The 21,526-nt window shown below is 42.3% G+C and overlaps 1 protein-coding gene across 1 annotated transcript in view; it reads left to right on the forward strand.

Moving 5' to 3' along the window:
• The window catches only part of LOC143416584 (NACHT, LRR and PYD domains-containing protein 12-like), a 294,773-nt gene that overhangs the window by 27,732 nt on the left and 245,515 nt on the right, over positions 1 to 21,526 (forward strand). The window contains exons 4-7 of the mRNA XM_076881993.1: positions 10,973 to 11,146; positions 12,847 to 13,023; positions 15,180 to 15,356; positions 17,235 to 17,411. Coding sequence (XP_076738108.1) covers positions 10,973 to 11,146; positions 12,847 to 13,023; positions 15,180 to 15,356; positions 17,235 to 17,411 — 705 coding nt within the window. The remainder of the gene's footprint in view (positions 1 to 10,972; positions 11,147 to 12,846; positions 13,024 to 15,179; positions 15,357 to 17,234; positions 17,412 to 21,526) is intronic.

Consider the following 21,526-nt stretch of genomic DNA (forward strand, 5'->3'; position numbering starts at 1 on the left):
TTGCTGTTGTTGGGAGGTGTGAACAGACGTAGCAGCCAGTGTGGTTGTCTTCTGTATGTACTCGGTTGTAGACGTACCGGTACCAGGCATTGTTCAGCCAGGGGTGGTTATGCTCTTTATCCATATCCTTCAGGTGTAAGTTGTCATACGACCATTTCTTCTGCAGGTGGTGCTGTGGGTCCTTGTCTCTCCAGGTGAGTATCAGTAGGCTCACTAGGAGCGCAATGCCAGTCACTATGAGGACAAGGTTCTTCATGATGACCAGGCACACCCGGGCTCCAGGTGAGTAGACCACTGGCGAGAAGACAAAAGGGCAGGATATACCCAAACAGCCCTTTCCTCCACCAGGGAACACCTAGGAGTCGGGGGAACCGGCGTCTATACTTGTGTTGTCACTCACTTTTTTGCAGTGGCTTTGGTGGATCCAAGATGGTCTTTCTGCTATTTTGCAGGCAGTCGGTGTGCTGAGTAAGACCTGATATGGGCTTTCCCACCTTGGTGAACTCCAATTCTTTCTCTGGAGTACTTTGATCAGGATCCAATCACCTGGTTGCAACCTGCAAGAAACTGGAGAGATATCGCTCGGCAGTTTATTGTTAGCACAATCTCTTTATTCTCAAATAATTTAGTCATCCACTCTGCTAGAGTGGTTTCTCTTATAGACTTATTTTTTTTTATTTTATTTTTTTTTCTAAATGACATCAGAAACAGCAGTATGCGACATTACGTGATGGCAGAGCTTCAGTTCATCCTTTGTCATTTTTTTTTTTTTTTTAATAAATAGGACAGGGGGAATGAATGAGAGAAAGAGGGGGAGAGAAAGAAAGAAAACCAAAGGGGAGAAGAGACGGTGAGAAGGGGGGGGAAGAGAGAGAAAAAAAAAAGAACTCCTGGGTCACCTGTATGGAGAAAAAAAAAAAACAAACAAAAAAAACAAACAGAGGAGACAGCAAACAACAAAGAGCAACATAATAATAGAGAAAACAAAGCACCATCACAATAAACTAGCTAGTCATAGATATCAATATTTACTAAATAATAAACGATATTGTGCAGCACGCAAGATAGACAGCGCACAGTGTGCTTTGAGGCAGCAGCCAAGAAAGCTTTAGTCCGCGTCTGTGAATACCCATGTGTGCATACCTGTGTGGATCAGCATGCTTGCATTCCAAAGGTTTCTCCATGTAATGATCTGCTAGGGAGTGTGGGGGGGCCACAGCCCCGTCCTCCAGGGTGTGAAGCGGGTATGGAGGAGATCAAAACTCCAGACATCCAGAGGCCCCCAGAACACAAGAGACCATGGAAGACCAACAGAGGGGCAGCCGCGCCACTGTTCCAGTAAGAGCTGAGGAGAGTCCCAGATGAGGGCTCGCCCAGCAGCCGCGGAGCAGAAGTCAGGGGGAGTTGCAGTGACGCGCCCGTGAGCTCCGCCGGCCCCCAGCTGTGCCTGAGTGACCGAGCCCCAGGCCGAGAGGCCGGGGGCACCCCACCTCCAAAGGGGCCCGAGCGAGCCCCAGGCCCCAGGCCCCGACAAGCGGCCGCCAAGGAGTGAGCCGGTGTGTACCCGGACGCCCACCCCCAGACACAAAGAACCACCAACACACCAACACCTGAGGGAGTCCGCCACCGGCAGGGGAAGTGGTGGTGGGTGGAGATAGGCCTCCAAACCTTGGAGGGCCTGAGGTGTCCCCAGAGAGGAGGCGTCTGATACCCAACCTGACATATAGACACAGACATACAGGCACACACAGACACAAACATCCATTCCCACCCTCATACTCTCATATGCACTCACTCCACACTCAACCAACGTGGAGACAGACATAAAGAGACGCTGTACACACAATCACACTCCCCAAGCGTACTCTACAAACCGGGTCTAGGTACCCTTGCCCCTGGAGGGGGGAATTGCACCCAGACCCAGGTGGTGTTACCCTTTTCCCTGCGGTGGGGAGAGGCAGACCACCCCGACTCCGCAGCAGCAGGGAGGCCCCACACCCCAGACCGCAGTCGGACGGCCAACTCCTCCTACTAGCCCTCCCGCTCCAGCAGGCCGCAGAGAATGGGGGTGGGAGAAGACTCCAAACCTCCCTCCACCCGCTCATTGTAGTGTTGATGCATATGTGTTCTAAGGTGCAATTAAAACCCAGGAGGGCATGGAGCTACCTGCCAAGGAGCAGCAGGTAAGCGCATAGTCCCTCCTGCTAGCCCTCAATGACTAAGTGTATTTAAAATTGAGAGGTGGGCAATGACGTCAGGGGTGAGGTATACACCCTGATGGTAATTTGGACTCCGTGATGGTGCCCACCCCCAAGATCCTATATGTATGTGTAATGAGAGTGTGAATAATGTGAATGTCTAAGTTGTGGGATAAAATTGAGGCAGAGGCAGCCAGAAGGGGACAGGGGGGGGGGGGGGTAGCCTCCTCTGCACCCTGGTGACATACCCCCACTCCAAGGCCCTGCATGTGTGGGTGGTTGTGGAGGAGCGGGAAGAGGGAGGCAGCTGGAGATGGGGAGGGAAGGAAGGGAGGGGCAGGTAACCCCTCCCTGGGGCCAGCTCCCCCGCTGACCCCAGTAGGCACTCCCATCCTTCGCGACCCGCCAGGGAAGGGGGGCCCAGGCCCATCAGACCGGGGCCCAGTGCAGTAGCGCCCTCCGGCTCCACAGAGCCCTGGACAGTCCACCCAACCCCACCACAGAGAAAACTGCACCCACCCCACCATCCACACATCTTCCAGACTACATAAGACGGTAAACGCCCAGGCTGAGATCTTCCTCCACCTCTCCTGTATCTCCCCCTCCTGCAGAGAGTTCCTGAAGAGAAGAAAGCTCCTGCAAGATGTGACCATCCCCCCCACCAGTTGAAGAGCCCCCCAGGCGGCTCGACGCACCGGCGGCACCCTGCTCCAGGGCCGGGCCCCCATGCACCCACCCGCCCACAACCCCGGCAACACACCAACCAGGACCCAAGCCCCCGAGGCCCGGCCCGGGCCCCAGCCCAGAGACGGAGCGCCCCCAGAACCTCACGCCCATCCCGGACCCACCCAGGGGCAGCCAGGTTGCCAGGTCAGTAACCCACGTCCGTCAGCACAGACCCTCCCCTAGCCCCGCTGCACGCAGCCGCGAGGAAACAGTCACCTGAGAGCCAACAGAGCCCCCAACCGGAGGTGACCGCTACCCCGGGTTGAGCCCCCCAAGGAAGATGCCTCCGGGGAACCCCCCGACGCCCTAAGCCTGTCCCTACCCCCTCACCAATCACAACAGTGAAGGCGGGACCAAACTATGACCCCCCACCCCCACTAGGTGATGGAGCTGATAAAAGGGGCCCAGAGCAATTGATCTAATGTGGTGGCAGAGGCTGTGTCAAGACTAATGTAATCTAATAGATAATTTCTATATTGGTTAGAATTAAGATTATTTTTATTTTTCCAGTTCATGAGGACTGTTTTCTTGGCTATGCATAGGGCAGTGAAGATCATATGGGCTATATTCTTTTCTGAAGTGACATTATCTAAGCTGCCCAGTAGACACACTAAGGGGGAAGTTGGAATGTTACATTTCAGACACTTTGATAAGTCTTCACATATCTCGCGCCAAAACTTTTGCACTGGTGGACAGAACCAAAGAGCGTGGATGTAATTGTCTGGTGTATTGCCTTGACAGTGTGAGCAGTTGTTGGAAGATGTAAAGCCCATCTTGAACATCCGATGACCTGTATAGTGCACTCTATGAAGTATTTTGTATTGTATTAATTGCAGACTGGGATTTTTAATTAATTTAAAAGTTTTTAAGCAAATCTGAGACCAGAAGTTTTGGTCTAGGTTGACTGATAAATCTGCTTCCCACTTTGCAGTAGGAAGGGATATTGATTCATCTAATTTAGAAAGTGTTCTGTATATTTTAGATAATAATTTGGGGGATTTAAGAGTAAGAAAATGTGCCGCACTTAGTGGTGTTTGTAATTCAACTTGACTGAGGTTAAATTTCTTTTTTACTATGGATTTAATTTGTTGATATTCTAAAAACCTTGTCTTGTTGATCCCATATTGTTCAACTAGTCTGTCAAATGGAATAAATTCTGTTCCCTCTAATATATGTTCTAAGTATTTAATTCCTTTACAACTCCATTCTGTGAAATTAATCATATTATTGTTTTGTAATATGTCAGGGTTATTCCAGATAGGTGTACGTTTGCATGGGATTAATGAAGACTCCGTTATTTTTAGAAACTCCCACCATGCTGTTAGAGAAAAGCTGATGTTGATACTTTTAAAGCATTCATGTCTTTTGATGTTTGAGCTAATAAATGGTAGGTCTGAAATCTCTAGATCCTTGCATAGTGCCTGTTCAACATCTAGCCAGGGCTCAACTAAGAAGGTATGTTTTAACCATTCTGAGATGAACTGAAGCCTGTTGGATAAGGTCTTATAGACTTATTAATAGGCTCACTAGTGAGAGGCAGCGGAAATTGCCTCCCGTGAACGATTTCAAAGGGTGTGAGCTTTTGCGAACCCTGGGTTAGTCGCATCCACATCTTCACCAGGCCCAAACACTCAGGCCTTTGTCTGATTTTATCAGAGTAGGAATAAAATGGTTGCATAAACATTTTGCTACTGAGATTGCATCTGCTCTTTTTACTGGATAGATTTCTGGCCATTTTGAGAACACATCCACAATTACTAGAGCGTATTTTGATGTTTGACATTCGTTCCGTTCAATAAAATCCATGTGGATTGTGTGAAATGGGTGCGGTGGTGTTGGGGAAAAGCCTCTTTTAGGCCTGAGGTTTCCCTGTGCAATATGTTTCTGGCAAATCATGCATGCTCTGATAAACTCTTGTGCTGAAGCTTCAAAATTTTGAGTATAGAAGTGTTTGGGGAGGATATTCATCATTCCACCCCTTGACAAATGCGTTAAGCTATGTGTCACTAATGCTGCTGTCTTGTGTAGCAATTTTGGCAGTATTGGTTCGCCATTACAGGTCATTTTGTAGCCGTGCTCCACACTTTAACCACTTCTTTTGCTCTGCGATGGGTGCGGCTGTCTGTTCATCTTTAAGTACATCAAGTGGTATTAGCTGTGAGGTTTCAGACATTAAAGTTCGTATTGGTTGCTGTGCGGCCTTCCTCGCAGCTTGGCCTGCGAAGTTATTGCCTTTAGTAATTTCTGAATTATCTTTTTTGGTGTGCAACGCATATTGACTGTCAGTGTGAATATTTATATATTTCTATTTCTCGACCTTTGCGCAGCATGCACGTATGATAGCCGCTAGTTCTGCACTCTGTGCTGAAAAAGAGGAAGCTAAAGGTTTCGCTTCTAAAACAGTAGGCTGCAGTGTACTAAAAATGTCTGGTCGGGGTTTCATTTTTTCAGTTAGCTTCTGCATACAGCTGTGTTCGGCACCATCTACTTCCGCAGGAAGGAGAGTGCTTGTCACAGTCAGGCAAAGCTAAAACTGTGCTTGTTTGCAGGGCAAGTTTTAAGTCAATAAATGCTTTATCTGCCTCTGGTGTCCATTCTATTTCATCTTTCAGAGCTAAGTGTTTGCCATAGATCAGGTTTTGCAAAGGTTGGTCCAGCAGTGCATATTCAGGTATCCAACATCTGCAAAAGTTGCAGAGACCTAAATAACTCATCATTTGTTGTTTGGCGACAGGCTTAGGAGCGTTCTGTACAGCTACTCTTCTGCTGTCTAACAGCTGTCTGCCTCGTCCTGTCAGTCTGTGGCCAAGGTACGTTACTTCTCGGCTCCACAATTGCAATTTATGCTGTGAGACTTTATGGCCTTGCTCTGCTAGATGTTGCAAAACTGTCAGTGTGCTTGCTACGCAATTAGTCTGTGTGTAGCCTGTAATCAAAATACCATCAACGTATAGCAGGAATTTACCTGGGGCAGGAAGCGTGCAAAATGACATGGATTGTCTTAGAGCTCCTGCATAAAGAGTGGGGCTATTCTGGAATCCCTGAGGCAACCTTGTATAGGTATACTTCTGGTTGGTAAAAGTGAATCCAAATACCTTTTGTGAGTCTTGGTGTAATGGCACAGAGAAAAACGCGTTCGAAAGATCTATAACTGAGAACCATTGTTCTTTTTGTGTCACCTGAGTTAAAATTGTGTGTGGATTTGCAACCACAGGTGGAATTTGTTCTGTTATGTCATTTATTGCTCTAAGGTCATGTACTAGTCGATATTTCCCCGTGTTTGCTTTTTTCACTGGGAAAATCGGAGTATTACAGGTTGTTTCAGTTGTTTTTACTAAAATGCCTGCTTTTTCCATATCTGCAATCACTGGCCTGATCCCTTTTTCTGCTTCTGTGCTTAAGGGATATTGTGGTTTAACTGGCCTGTAAGATGTGGTAGCTTTTACTACAACTGGATCTGCTAGATCTGACAACAGAGGGTTTGTGTTCAGAGCCTAGAAGTAATTGTTCTATGTTATACACGTCCGTGTTTCCATTGCTCTTTGCTCCTTCTTCTTTGTTTTTTTTTGTTCATTACGTTCTCACTTGAGGCATTCCAAGATACCTTCTAGTTTTTCAAAGAATTCACACATTTCACACATCTTACATATTTCAACTTTGAAGTTAAAGTTTTCTTATTATTATCTCTCTCTATATATATATTTAAACTTTGAATTGCTCACAGTTTACAGCTCTAAAACTGGGCATTTGTAAATCATGTACGTGAATTTGCATATGTTGCTTTTGCAGTGTTTCAGACTCCTGCACAATTCTCCGCTTAAGCAGTCAGTTTTCTTTCCCAAATTTGCTAACCCAAATTTTAAGTTCCCACCTTATTAACAGCAATCCTTGTCCTCAGACACAAGTTAGGGCCCACTTGACAGGTTTATGGAGACATGGCGCTGTGAACAATTCAACCAGAAACTTGCTTTGACATGTCCAGTCATGTTAACTTATAAGTTTCTTCCGACCGCTGCACCTGGAGAATTGGTCCAGGTCTGTTTTGCTCCTGAAGAAACACAACTAAGACATTTTCATTATTATCCTGAGTACTTAAACTACCCGTTTCCCTCTCTCTGGTCAGAAATACCAACTTATGTCATGTGTATAAGTGTAAGCAGGTCTTCATTACTTTTCCTATGCATGTTAATGTTCAGTGAGTGTAAGCTGCTTCCTTCATTGCCTCTGTATGTTATTATCAGGTTTAATTCATGCATCATTTCACTGATTTCTTAATTCAAAACCATCTCACTTCTGATTCTTTCCAATAATAATTTCACATGTAACAATTTGTGTATGTGTGTTTTCTATTCATTGATAGACTGCTCCCTGTGCTGTCCCCTATGCAGCTTCTGCTCTAAAAACAAATAAATAAAAATGTTTAACTCGCTCATGAGCTTAGTAGTGTCCACATATTTAAATCAGCTTCTCAATCTTGTAGCTTTAGCTGTCATATACATGGTTTAGCATATTGGTTGTTATTACAGATGTGCTCTATATTTCAGCAATATAGGTCCTCAAACATGTCAAGTAGTACCCCTATGCACTTAAGTAGTTTGGATATTCTCTTTATTTTCTTCATCTCATATGCCATTATACTGAGTTCGAGCAAACCTTAAACTTGATGCAGACTACTTCATAACAATTATCCATCTCACATCATACTGACTAGGATACTTCTTGTCATTAATATTATATTTTTATTAATATCATCATCTTATTCTTTCCATATAATAACAACAGTATATTACAACATTTTATCAGTGTAAATCACTATACTACTACTGAGCCAATTTAATAGTTAGGATCATCTTACTCAGCAAACAGATAATTTAGAATTCATCCAATCTGTACAAATATGCTTTTTCTCTGAACAGGTTTGTGCCTACTTTTTTAGACTGGTCTTCTGTTTGCCTCATCTCAGATCCAACCTTCAGTCACATTCATTCTCTCTGTTGCATGTTGAACCAAGTAATTTATTATTATTTTTATTTTTATATTTTATTTTGTATCCATCAAGGGCTCTGGGTGGGCTGCAGTCTCACCCGTCATCCAGGCTGGAGACATTTACCTTTCCACACACTTTCCTTGGCTGAACAATGAGACAGCCTTAATCTATCTTATGCATCTCTCTTTTTTATAGAAAAGGTTTTCATGTGAATGATTTCCTTTTATTTATTTTATACAATCTGGGCATGATTGTCATGCCAACTATATTTCATTGTTTAGTTCTGTTTGTAAGGTTCCTCTTAAAATAGCTACTGTCTAACCACTGTTCATCTGCCGTGAGTGTAGTTTCGTTACTATCCATTCAGTTTCCTTCTGTAGAAGATTTGTTTACAAGGTATTTAATTGAGTTAAATATACAGACAGACCCGTGAAGCTGTCACTGGCACGAAGAATGAGATAAGTTATCAACAACAGCCTTCTACTTTCAGCTATTCTTGAAAGCGGTTGTCGATTTTACGTGATGACGCACAACTTAATTTCTCATTCAGCCAGTACGTGAGCTATCAACGGTAAACAATTCAGTGGAGTAGTTCAGCCACCTTAATGTGCTGTCAAATCAACTTACTCCACCAACAAAACAGTAAAAACAGTTTATGCGCGCAAAATTTATACTGGACAGTCTGAATCTCTCTTTAGTATCTACCACTAGCCGTCTTTCAGGCGTACTGCTAACCGTTACACGGCTTCCAGCCCTTTTTCAGGCGAGCGGGTAACTTGTCGGGCTTCCAGCCACTATTTCAGGCAAGCGGACAACTTGTCGGGCTTCCAGCCACTATTTCAGGCGAGCGGACAACTAATTCTATCAGGCTACCAACCTCTTTCAGGTGAGCGGATAGTCAGTCTTTCTATAGACTTATGTTAGCGAATAGGTCACTTCCTATTTAATATACTTAGAGCAGACAGACTGTCCCAGCCGATCGTTTTATGCAAGGTGTGTCAAATGTGGAATAATCACCTGGCTTCGCTGTTGCCGGTCTGTCAGGCATCCTTTTTTCAAGCCCCAGCGCCGTGGGCATGTAAAACGTCGGCCAGGACCCGAATTTTAGCGTCCCTGGACTTTCAACCCTCCCTAGAGGGCGCTCTGCAGAGACTTCGACGCAGGCTTGTCACGGCGTCGGGACTTGAGGAAGGATACCACTGTGAAATGGAGCATAATATTATCATTAATACCAGTCCATTAACGGCTTCGAAGGACCAATTAAATGTCAGAGATTTACAGTTAACAAACAGTCAGGTGAATAAACAACAATGAGACACTTGTGTAGGTTAACGTGCTGCACGGGTGAAAAGCTCAGAGCAAATCACACCGAACTGCAGTATTCGTTTATTTTTATAGGGTACATCGTCAATATGCAAATATAATCACATTTCCTGTTACGCAGGTCCTGATGCTGTCTGTGTGTGTGTGTGTGTGTCACAAAGTATGTTTGTTGCAAGTCAATTTCTAAGAATAATATAATGCAAGTCAACTTCTGCGGATATGTATTTCTGTACTGGTCTCTTGTCAGTGTCACAGGGTCAGCTTCCTGTTTCAACAGAAAACTGTGTCTGGTGAAATATGTGTAACATAACTTTTGAAGCATAAGCAAATAAAACAATAAAAACTCCCTAACAACCTTAGAACACACATGCATCAACACTACATATGAGCGAGCGGAGGGAGGTTTGGAGTCTTCTCACACCCCCGTTCTCTGCGACTTGCTGGAGTGGGGGGCCAGGAGGAGGAGTTGGCCGTCCGACTGCGGTCTGGAGTGGAATGTGGGGCCTCCCTTCTGCTGTGGAGTTGGGGCGGTCTGCTTCTCCCCAATGCAGGGAAAAGGGTAACACCACCTGGGTCTGGGTGCAGTTACGTCCAGGTACACACCGGCTCACTCCTTGGCGGCCGCTTATCGGGGCCTGGAGCCTGGGGCTTGCTCGGGCCACTTCGGAGGTGGGGTGCCCCCGGCCTCTCGGCCTGGGGCTCGGTCACTCAGGCACGGCTGGCTGCCGGCGGAGCTCACGGGCGCGTCACTGCAACCCCCCCTGGCTTCTGCTCCGCGGCTGCTGAGTGAGCCCTCATCTGGGACTCTCCTCAGCTCTTTCTGGGACAGTGGCGCGGCTGCCCCTCTGTTGGTCTTCCTTGGTCTCTTGTGTTCTGGGGGCCTCTGGATGTCTGGAGTTTTGATCTCCTCCATACCTGCTTCATGCCCTGGAGGACGGGGCTGTGGCTCCCCACACCCTCTAGCAGATCATTAAATGAAGGAACCTTTTAAAAACAAGCGCGTTCATGCTCACAGGTGTACACACGGGTGCTCACACACACAAACTACACCCTTTTTGGCTCCTACCTCAAAGCACACTGTGCGCTGTCGATATTACGTGCTGCACAATAATGTTTAATATTTAGTATATATATTCCCATATATCATTGTGATGTTGTTTATTGTATTGCTCTCGTTTTCTTCTGCTTGTTTTCTTTTCTTTCTCAACAGGTGATCCATGTGATTGATATATGTATTTTTTTTGTCTGCTTATTTAGTTGGTTTTTGTTTTTTTGCCCTTTATCCCCGTCCCTCTTCTCCACTGTTTTTTACCCCTCTTCCTTTCTCCCTTTTCTTTTCCTCATTCAAGTCTGTCCCATATCTAGCAAGTGAAAATAAAAAAAAATAAAAAAAAACGATAAAAGGTGAATCAAATAGACCATTACGGCAAGTCAGGGATGGTCAATTTGGTAAAGTAAATCCGTTGGGTATCTTTCTTCATCTTTAGACAATAATTCTGATGGCAAAAGAACCAAACGGGACAGGCAAAATAAAAGAAAAAAGTCTGCAGGTCTGAGAGAGACTCAATCGTTGTGTTATGTCAAACACAGTAAGAGGAGCTGAAGCACAGATGTGAAGAACAGATGTTCATCAGATTATGACCTCACTCTGTTTTGTCTTCATATACATTCAGTTTGTGTTTATAATGCAGATTTTCTGCTTTTATAATAACACATTTTATATTTTCTATCATCAAAGACTGACTCGGTGTCGACTCTCAGAGTCTCACTGTGAAGTTGTGGCCTCAGCTCTGAAGTCCAACCCCTCCCATCTGACAGAGCTGGACATGAGTTGGAACAAGCTGCAGGATTCAGCAGTGAAGCTTCTGTGTGCTGGACTGGAGAGTCCAAACTGTGGACTGGAGACTCTGAGGTGAGTTCACTGACTGTGGCTGTTGTAGTTTTTCTATATTTCAGGTCTTTGATTGATGTTTGAAACTTTCTTTAGTTCCTAAATGTTCAGGATGTTTCTGAAGACAAATGTGAAGAAGTTTGCGTGCTTTCAGAAATGTTGTCTTTCCAAACGACTGAACAAAAGTTTTTCCTTTTGGCTCCAAATAGAAGTGACAGACTTGAGCAGGGTTCATTTAAAGGCTGACAGAAGTGGAGTGGTGATGGCGAGATGTTTGACAAGACAGTGTTTCAGCCTCCACAGGTTCATGTTGTGCTTCATCAGTCAGTGAAGATGCGTCTGTAGAGTGTGTGAGGGATGTGAATGAGGATGATGATAGCAGATAAAAACAGGCTGCAGAGACTTTGAGCCATACAGGGCACACAGTGTGTGTACAGAACAGCTGAAATCATTATGGAGGCCTCACTGGAATATGGAAGCATCACAGTACAGCTTCAGTGAAGCTTTAAAGTCTCTGATATGAAATGAGAAATGAAGCAGCCAAAGCTTTTTCATGAGTGGAAATCCACGGTGACTGTGAGCTGCTGCTACAGCCTCCAGATTAGCCAGCAGCTCATCCTGCTCAACATTTTCTCACCAACTTTAATGGAAGTGTGATGTTTTCAGCTGGAGTGATGGTCAGAGTGGCCTCCCTCTCCTCTTCTTCTCCTCTTCCTCTTTCATTTGTAAAGCCACTTCTGCTGCTTTCATTCATTTGGAAGTCCTGTAGCTGAGTTTGGAAGAGACTAACAGCCTCGGCAGCAGAGGGGAGAAAGGCCGGCTGTAACACCACCACTTTACTCTGTTCTACCTGTCACATCATTTTATCAGGAAACAAATATGCTCATGTTTTTACTATGTTTGGCTTGAAGAGCTAAACTGTAAGAAAATCACATGGTGCTTTTTATTATTGTGTTGGTTTGTTTCCTGTCTCTTGGATGGAGCCCAGCTGGGCCTGTGGTCAGAGTGTGTGCTGGATAATCCGGCGCAGGATGAGGCCAAACTGACATGGGATGAAATGTCTGTCACATAATTGAGCTTAGTGTACTTTCATTTCTGCACAATTGAAAAACAACCAAAACTTTTTTCTGTCTTTTCTATGTTATACTGTAGACTTTCTTTGATACTGTGTCCAAAACGAGCAGCTTTTATTTTGAAGGGGAGGCGTCTCTGTTTCCTCTTCAGGTTGGATGAAGGAAGCAAATTAGTGTGTAATGTTCTTTCAGTGTTGCACTTTGTAGACGCTCCCTGAGCACTGGTCTCACAGCCAGCTGCACATAGAGACCAGTGTTGTTAGTCCAGGTCAGAAGATGACTTGTTGGAATGAAAATGAGCTTGTAGTTTGTCTGCTTTAATAATGTGACTGGAAAAAGGTGTTGGACTTCAAATATGTCCATTTCTTTCACACTGCACCTTTAAAAGTGAAGCCTTGTGGTTCCTGGAAGGAAAAACAGGACTTTTTCAAGTCTTTTTCCTGTTTTTATAATGTGAAACATTCAGAGTTTTTTCTCTTGTTGTGTTTGTTTGAAGCTGCTTCCTGTTGGCTTCAGCTGTTTGGAGTTTCCATTTTCTTAACCTTCTACACTCTGAACCTTCTTCAGGTTTGAACAGATGATGAAACACTGAATGATTTCAAGCTCACACTTTGTCTAATAAACTTACATCTTTCATTCTTTACACAGATTGAGGTGCTGTGGTTTGTCAAAGATCAGCTGTGATTATCTGGCAGCAGCACTGAAGTCCAACCCCTCCCATCTGAGACAGCTGGAGCTGAGTAACAACAACAAGCTGCAGGATTCAGGAGTGAAGCATCTGTGTGGTTTCCTGGAGAGTCCAGGATGTGGACTTGAAACTCTGAGGTCAGTCAGCATGTTTTAGTTGTGCTGAGATGAATATGATGTGAAAGTTGTGCTGACACTAAACTGCAGACATCAGGCTGATATTATACTGATCCACACTGAGGATCTTCATGGTAAAGTCTGTTTTCTTCTTCTCTGGTTTAGTCCATTGACTGCAGCAGAACAATGTTCACATTTCAAACAGTGAGACTCAACGTATGGCCTGCGGCCCACACGCGGCCTGCCCACCTTTTCTGATTCAGAGAGAGGGGACCCTGATTAACTGTTTAGTGTTCTTCCTCACAGTTCTAAGTATCAGACACAACAATGAATAATCCACAGCTGACTGTCTTTAGCAGGTCAAAGGTCACGGCACACAGCAGACAGTGGGAAATATTATAATTCGGATAATTTATCAGCACATATCCATATGTATAAAAACAAAGCTGACACTGTGAGACTTGATCAGAGGTGTGATCATCACAGCAGAGGCCTTTGTGTCAAAATCACTGAGGATCAAACAGGAAAACATGAAGCAGATTTTCCTGTCCTGGCTTTTTATAGCAGATAACCTTCAAAATATTCTGCAGTCGATCAAAAACTGAAGAAAACCATGAATCAACATGTGAACATGAGCTGATGCTGCTGAAGTGAAGCAAAGTTACAGAGGTTTGATTACAGACACAGCTGAGAGTTTGTAATCTGTCATCATTTTAAAAGGTTTACATTTCTTCAGTATTGAACAGCAGAAATGAGGCTTTGTTTTCGGAGGCCGACAGCAGTGAACACAACAGCAGACTGGTGCGTAATAAGCAGTGAATAATGCAGGAAACAGATTTTTGAAGGTAAACTGTTCTTGAAGTACGCTGAGAGAGAGAGAGCTGTGCAGGAAGTAAACGTCAAAGTCAGAGAGAATTCATGACGATGTTCATCAAACGTAAAGCGTAGTTTGGATCTTCTTTTGCTGCTGGTTCACTCAGTTTTGGTTGGAGACAGATGAAACCTGCAGCTTCAGGATCTGTGAGCTGTCCACTTTCAGCCCCGACGGCGTGTCCGTGTACGTGCCGTCGAGTGAACGATCCACGCTCTGTGTTTCCATCTTTGTGTGTTTAGCTGCTCTCATTTACTGTTTTATCTGTTTGGTTATTGTTGAAATACGTTTGGGAGCTTTAACCTGAGATTCTGGCAAAATACATTTATATTAAAAATTGATTCAGGATTGAATGAATCAATATCACTTTATTCAAATTAAAACCATTTAAATAGGAAAATCCATTTTTTTACAGCCGCCTCTAATGCTGGGTAATGTCAGCTGGTCCATGTGCAGCTGGCTGTGAGGCTCAGGGAGCGTCTACAAAGTGCAACACAGAAAGAACATCATCCATAAATATTGAGTAATAACTGGACTCTCATACAGCGAGACTCAAATGCCTTTAAACATCAGCTTATCCTGCTGATCCAAGTCCAACACTGAGTTTGTTAAAATATGTTTGTCAATCATTTTGTTTGGTTTCTGAGGAAAATGATTTAATAACTTGCTGCTAATACACAACATTTCATCATATTTCCTCATAACCCTCTTTTGTCTGACCATTTGATCCCATTTGAATTTGCAATAAAGGATCCACAGAGTTTGGTGACAATAATGACAGTAGATGTTTGTGTGAAAGTGCTGGAAGCAAATTAGTGTGTGATGTTCTTTCAGTGTTGCACTTTGTAGACGCTCCCTGAGCACTAGTCTCACAGCCAGCTGCACATAGAGACCAGTGTTGTTAGTCCAGGTCAGAAGATGACTTGTTGGAATGAAAATGAGCTTGTAGTTTGTCTGCTTTAATAATGTGACTGGAAAAAGGTGTTGGACTTCAAATATGTCCATTTCTTTCACACTTCACCTTTAAAAGTGAAGCCTTGTGGTTCCTGGAAGGAAAAACACGACTTTTTCAAGTCTTTGTCCTGTTTTTATGAGAAATGTACGACTTTAATGTGAAACATTCAGAGTTTTTTCTCTTGCTGTGTTTGTTTGAAGCTTCTTCTTGTTGGCTTCAGCTGTTTGGAGTTTCCATTTTCTTAACTTCTACATGCTGAACTCTCTTCAGCTCTGAACAGATGATGAAACACTGAATGCTTTCAAGCTCACACTTTGTCTAATAAACTTACATCTTTCATTCTTTATACAGATTGAAGGGCTGTGGTTTGTTAAAGATCAGCTGTGATTATCTGGCAGCAGCACTGAAGTCCAACCCCTCCCATCTGAGAGAGCTGGACCTGAGCTACAACTACAACCTGCAGGATTCAGGAGTGAAGCATCTGTGTGGTTTCCTGGAGAGTCCAGGATGTGGACTTGAAACTCTGAGGTCAGTCAGCATGTTTTAGTTGTGCTGAGATGAATATGATGTGAAAGTTGTGCTGGCACTAAACTGCAGACATCAGGCTGATATTATACTGATCCACACTGAGGATCTTCATGGTAAAGTCTGTTTTCTTCTTCTCTGGTTTAGTCCATTGACTGCAGCAGAACAATGTTCACATTTCAAACAGTGAGACTCAACGTATGGCCCGCGGCCCACACGCGGCCTGCCCACCTTTCCTGATTCAGAGAGAGGGGACCCTGATTAACTGTGTAGTGTTCTTCCTCACAGTTCTAAGTATCAGACACAACAATGAATAATCCACAGCTGACTGTCTTTAGCAGGTCAAAGGTCACGGCACACAGTAGACAGTTTGAAATATTATAATTCTGATCATTTAACAGCACATATCCATATGTATAAAAACAAAGCTGACACTGTGAGACTTGATCAGAGGTGTGATCATCACAGCAGAGGCCTTTGTGTCAAAGTCACTGAAGATCAAACAGAAACACATGAAGCAGATTTTCCTGTTCTGGCTTTTTATAGCAGATAACCTTCAAAATATTCTGCAGTCAATCAAAAACTGAAGAAAACCATGAATCAACATGTGAACATGAGCTGATGCTGCTGAAGTGAAGCAAAGTCACAGAGGTTTGATTACAGACACAGCTGAGAGTTTGTAATCTGTCATCATTTTAAAAGGTTTCAATTTCTTCAGTATTGAACAGCAGAAATGAGGCTTTGTTTTCGGAGGCCGACAGCAGTGAACACAACAGCAGACTGGTGCGTAATAAGCAGTGAATAATGCAGGAAACAGATTTTTGAAGGTAAACTGTTCTTGAAGTACACTGAGAGAGAGAGAGCTGTGCAGGAAGTAAACGTCAAAGTCAGAGAGAATTCATGACGATGTTCATCAAACGTAAAGCGTAGTTTGGATCTTCTTTTGCTGCTGGTTCACTCAGTTTTGGTTGGAGACAGATGAAACCTGCAGCTTCAGGATCTGTGAGCTGTCCACTTTCAGCCCCGACGGCGTGTCCGTGTACGTGCCGTCGAGTGAACGATCCACGCTCTGTGTTTCCATCTTTGTGTGTTTAGCTGCTCTCATTTACTGTTTTATCTGTTTGGTTGCTTATGAAATACTTTTGGGAGCTTTAACCTGAGTTTCTGGCAAAATACATTTATATTAAAAATCGATTCAGGATTGAATGGATCAACATCGCTTTATTCAAATTAAAACCATTTAAATAGGAAAATCCATCTTTTACTCCCGCCTCTAATGCTGGGTAATGTCAGCTGGTCCATGTGCAGCTGACTGTGAGGCTCAGGGAGCTGCTGCTAATACACAACATTTCATCATATCTCCTCATAACCCTCTTTTGTCTGACCATTTGAATCCCATTTGAATTTGCAATAAAGGATCCACAGTTTGTGACAATAATGGAAGCAAATTGTAGACGGTCCCCGAGCACTGGTCTCACACCCAGCTGCACATAGAGACCAGTGTTGTTAGTCCAGGTCAGAAGACGACTTGTTGGAATGAAAATGAGCCTGTAGTTTGTCTGCTTTAATAATGTGACTGGAAAAAGGTGTTGGACTTCAAATATGTCCATTTCTTTCACACTTCACCTTTAAAAGTTCCTGGAAGGAAAAACAGGACTTTTTCAAGTCTTTTTCCTGTTTTTATAATGTGAAACATTCAGAGTTTTTTCTCTTGTTGTGTTTGTTTGAAGCTGCTTCCTGTTGGCTTCAGCTGTTTGGAGTTTCCATTTTCTTAACTTCTACATGCTGAACTCTCTTCAGCTCTGAACAGATGATGAAACACTGAATGCTTTCAAGCTCACACTTTGTCTAATAAACTTACATCTTTCATTCTTTATACAGATTGATCGACTGTGGTTTGTCAGAGATCAGCTGTGATCATCTGGCAGCAGCACTGAAGTCCAACCCCTCCCATCTGAGAGAGCTGGACTTGAGTGACAACTACAACCTGCATGATTCAGGAGTGAAGCATCTGTGTGGTTTTCTGGAGAGTCCAGGATGTGGACTTGAAACTCTGAGGTCAGTCAGCATGTTTTAGTTGTGCTGAGATGAATATGATGTGAAAGTTGTGCTGACACTAAACTGCAGACATCAGGCTGATATTATACTGATCCACACTGAGGATCTTCATGGTAAAGTCTGTTTTCTTCTTCTCTGGTTTATACGGTGGCCCCTACAAACAAAACATGTACAAACTCCAAAACACTAGCAAATTCCAAATAGCACGCACAAACTCCAAAACACGTACAAAGTCCAAAGCACATGCAAACTCCAAAACACTTACAAATTCCAAATAGCATGTACAAAAACCAAAACACATGCAAACTCCAAAACACATGCAAAATCCAAAACACTTATAAATTGCAAATAGCACACACAAACTCCAAAACACGTACAAAATCCAAAACACGTACAAAATCCAAAACACGCACAAAATCCAAAACACATACAAAATCCAAAACACTTACAAAATCCAAAACACTTACAAACTCCAAAACACATGCAAAATCCAAAACACTTACAAATTCCAAATAGCACGTACAAAATCCAAAACACATGCAAACTCCAAAACACATGCAAAATCCAAAACATTTACAAAATCCAAAACACATGCAAACTCCAAAAAACTTACAAATTCCAAATAGCATGTACAAAAACCAAAACACATGCAAACTCCAAAACACATGCAAAATCCAAAACACTTATAAATTGCAAATAGCACACACAAACTCCAAAACACGTACAAAATCCAAAACACGTACAAAATCCAAAACACGCACAAAATCCAAAACACATACAAAATCCAAAACACTTACAAAATCCAAAACACTTACAAACTCCAAAACACATGCAAAATCCAAAACACTTACAAATTCCAAATAGCACGTACAAAATCCAAAACACATGCAAACTCCAAAACACATGCAAAATCCAAAACATTTACAAAATCCAAAACACATTCAAACTCCAAAACACTTTTAAATTGCAAATAGCAAACACAAACTCCAAAACACGTACAAAATCCAAAACACTTTTAAAATCCAAAACACTTACAAACTCCAAAACACATGCAAAATCCAAAGCACAAATTCCAAATAGCACACACAAACTCCAAAACACATGCAAACTCCAAAACACTTACAAATTCCAAATAGGACGTACAGAATCCAAAACACATGCAAACTCCAAAACACATGCAAAATCCAAAACATTTACAAAATCCAAAACACATGCAAACTCCAAAACACATGCAAAATCCAAAACACTTATAAATTGCAAATAGCACACACAAACTCCAAAACACGTACAAAATCCAAAACACGCACAAAATCCAAAACACGTACAAAATCCAAAACACAAATTCCAAATAGCACACACAAACTCCAATACACATGCAAACTCCAAAACACTTACAAATTCCAAATAGGACGTACAAAATCCAAAACACATGCAAAATCCAAAACACATGCAAAATCCAAAACATTTACAAAATCCAAAACACATGCAAAATCCAAAACACTTACAAATTCCAAATAGCACGCACAAATTTCAAAACACGTACAAAATCCAAAACACGTACAAAATCCAAAACACATGCAAACTCCAAAACACGTACAAAATCCAAAACACATGCAAAATCCAAAACACATGCAAACTCCAAAACACATGCAAACTCCAAAACACTTACAAATTCCAAATAGCACGCACAAACTCCAAAACACGTACAAAATCCAAAACACGTACAAACTCAAAACACTTACAAAATACAAAACACATGCACAATCCAAAACACATGTAAAATCCAAAACGCATCCAAAATCCAAAACACTTACAAAATCCAAAATACATGCAAACTCCAAAACACTTACAAATTCCAAATAGCACGCACAAACTCCAAAACATGTACAAAATCCAAAACACATGCAAAATACAAAACACTTACAAAATACAAAACACATACAAAATCCAAAACACGTACAAAATCCAACTCACATGCAAAATACAAAACACGTACAGAATACAAAACACATGCAAAATCCAAATCACAACGGAAGTGCTCCAGGACGCTACGGTATGGGCAGAAATCTGTGCCATCAGAAACTGAATTTGAATAAGTTCAATTTGAATTTGAATTGCTCAGATTGAATCTGAATTGTAACTTAAATAAATGCTTTTGAAAACTGAATTTGAATTAGTCTAATTTGAAATTGAATTTATGGTTTGAAAATGATCATCACTAAATTGAAATTGAATTTATATTTTGAAAATGAATTGATTTGCTTTGAAACGGCATTTTATCCTTTAAAAATTCAGCTCTCAAATAATTTCAGTTTCACTTCTCACCGTTCAGTTTCAGTTCTACAATTCAATTTCAGTTCCAAAATTCAGTTTTTTGGAACTTACATCCGGTTCCGGTTCAAGCGCAGATTAATAGAACTACGTTTTACTAGCGGACCGAAAGTGTTACTGACGGGAATCTACAGCGTCTTGAGCTGAATTAAGACTTCAGAAGTCATTCGCCATGTCGAATGCCCAGCGGATAAACTCTCAGGTTGGTAATAAATGTATTACATGTATAAGAACAAGCGTCATGTTAACAAATGATAGTCGTACAGTAACTGTTATGCTTATTGTAGCTGTTAGCTAAAAACGCTAATTTAGCGTAGTTTGCCCTGAATTCAGTTTTGACAACAAATATGATCGACTGTTTCTAGTAGAATTCCAAAGTTGTCATCTTGTACCCTGTCAGAGTACCCCCTCTGTATGCTTGCAGAGACCCCTACAGTAGGGAAACATGCAAAACGGTGTCCAACCCTTTGTATTTTAGCTTTATTTATGTCTTACACAGCATCCCAACTCTTTAGCTAACTTAATAACTTTAGCTAAAGTGAATAGTTAGTCTAATTCATTAGTGCAGCATTACTGGATCACCTCTGTTTGAAGTGATATACTGTGATATACAACTATCACTGTGTTTAACTACCATAATAATTCTTAGGCTACTGAGTGCATGCTTAATTAGATTATTTTTTTTTTAAACATACTGCTCCATTAATATGTTTGACAGGCTGAAGTTGTCGGGTCACCTCCTAAATTGACCATCTTTTACAGGTGTTTTGTGCCAGAAATGGAGTGTCCACTGAAGACTGAAGATACTGAATCTCTACGCCTTGCCATTGATCCCTCTTGTGCCTTCATCTAGACAAGAGACATTAACTTAACCACTCTCATATGCTCTGTACCTACATCACCTTCCCTGACAGTCGTAGCTTGGCTCATCTGAGGGTGAAATTATAAGAATGTGTTATTTTGCAAAGTGCTCTCTAGGGTTCCTAAATAAAATATGGCATTGAGGTCTTTTGAATTAATCCCTTCTTCTGAAATATAAGAACCTCTCCTGGTTTTAATGGCACTTTGGATTTCTATACTTTCTGTTCCACTTCCAAACCCAAATAGATGCTGACAAGCTGACACAGTAACATGGAAGAGGGAAAGACGTTCGAAAGGACTACTACAAATAAACCTAATGCCTAACAATGAAAAGTGTAAAATAAGAACAATAATAATAATAAAGATAAAAGATGAAGTAACAAGTTTTTAGTTTTTTGTTTATTCCAAATGATCATCCAGATGTCTGTGACATGTGATGACAAACACCATAATGGAAGGCCTTAGTCATCACATGCTTAAACTCATCATATATTTTTGCATATGCTGAACAGGCAGTCAGACATGCTGTAACTGTGGGGTGGAAAACAGCATGAACACCATACGGCAGGGGTCTCAAACTCCAGTCCTCGAGGGCATGGAAAAGTTGCATGACACTTTGGCCCTTGAGGACTGGAGTTTGAGACCCCTGTCATATGGAATATGACAGGTGTGGTTGAACTGCATGAAGACTCTGAGGTTTCTTTTCTCTTCTGGCAGGACAGGAATGTGGCCTTGTCCTGTGAGCCACTGTAAGGATGTACTTAGAGTAGAACTGGACTGTCACCGGCCTCAGGCTCTTCACCCTTTTCAAAGACAAAGCAGTCATTTAGATAAAATATTAGATATTGTTTACCTGTAAATGCACAAAGAGAATTTAGAAATGTTATTATTGTCAAGAGTGAACAAGCACTGATAGTGTAATC

The sequence above is a fragment of the Maylandia zebra genome, linkage group LG3 (genome assembly GCF_041146795.1).
Source record: "Maylandia zebra isolate NMK-2024a linkage group LG3, Mzebra_GT3a, whole genome shotgun sequence".
Classification (NCBI taxonomy): domain Eukaryota; kingdom Metazoa; phylum Chordata; class Actinopteri; order Cichliformes; family Cichlidae; genus Maylandia; species Maylandia zebra.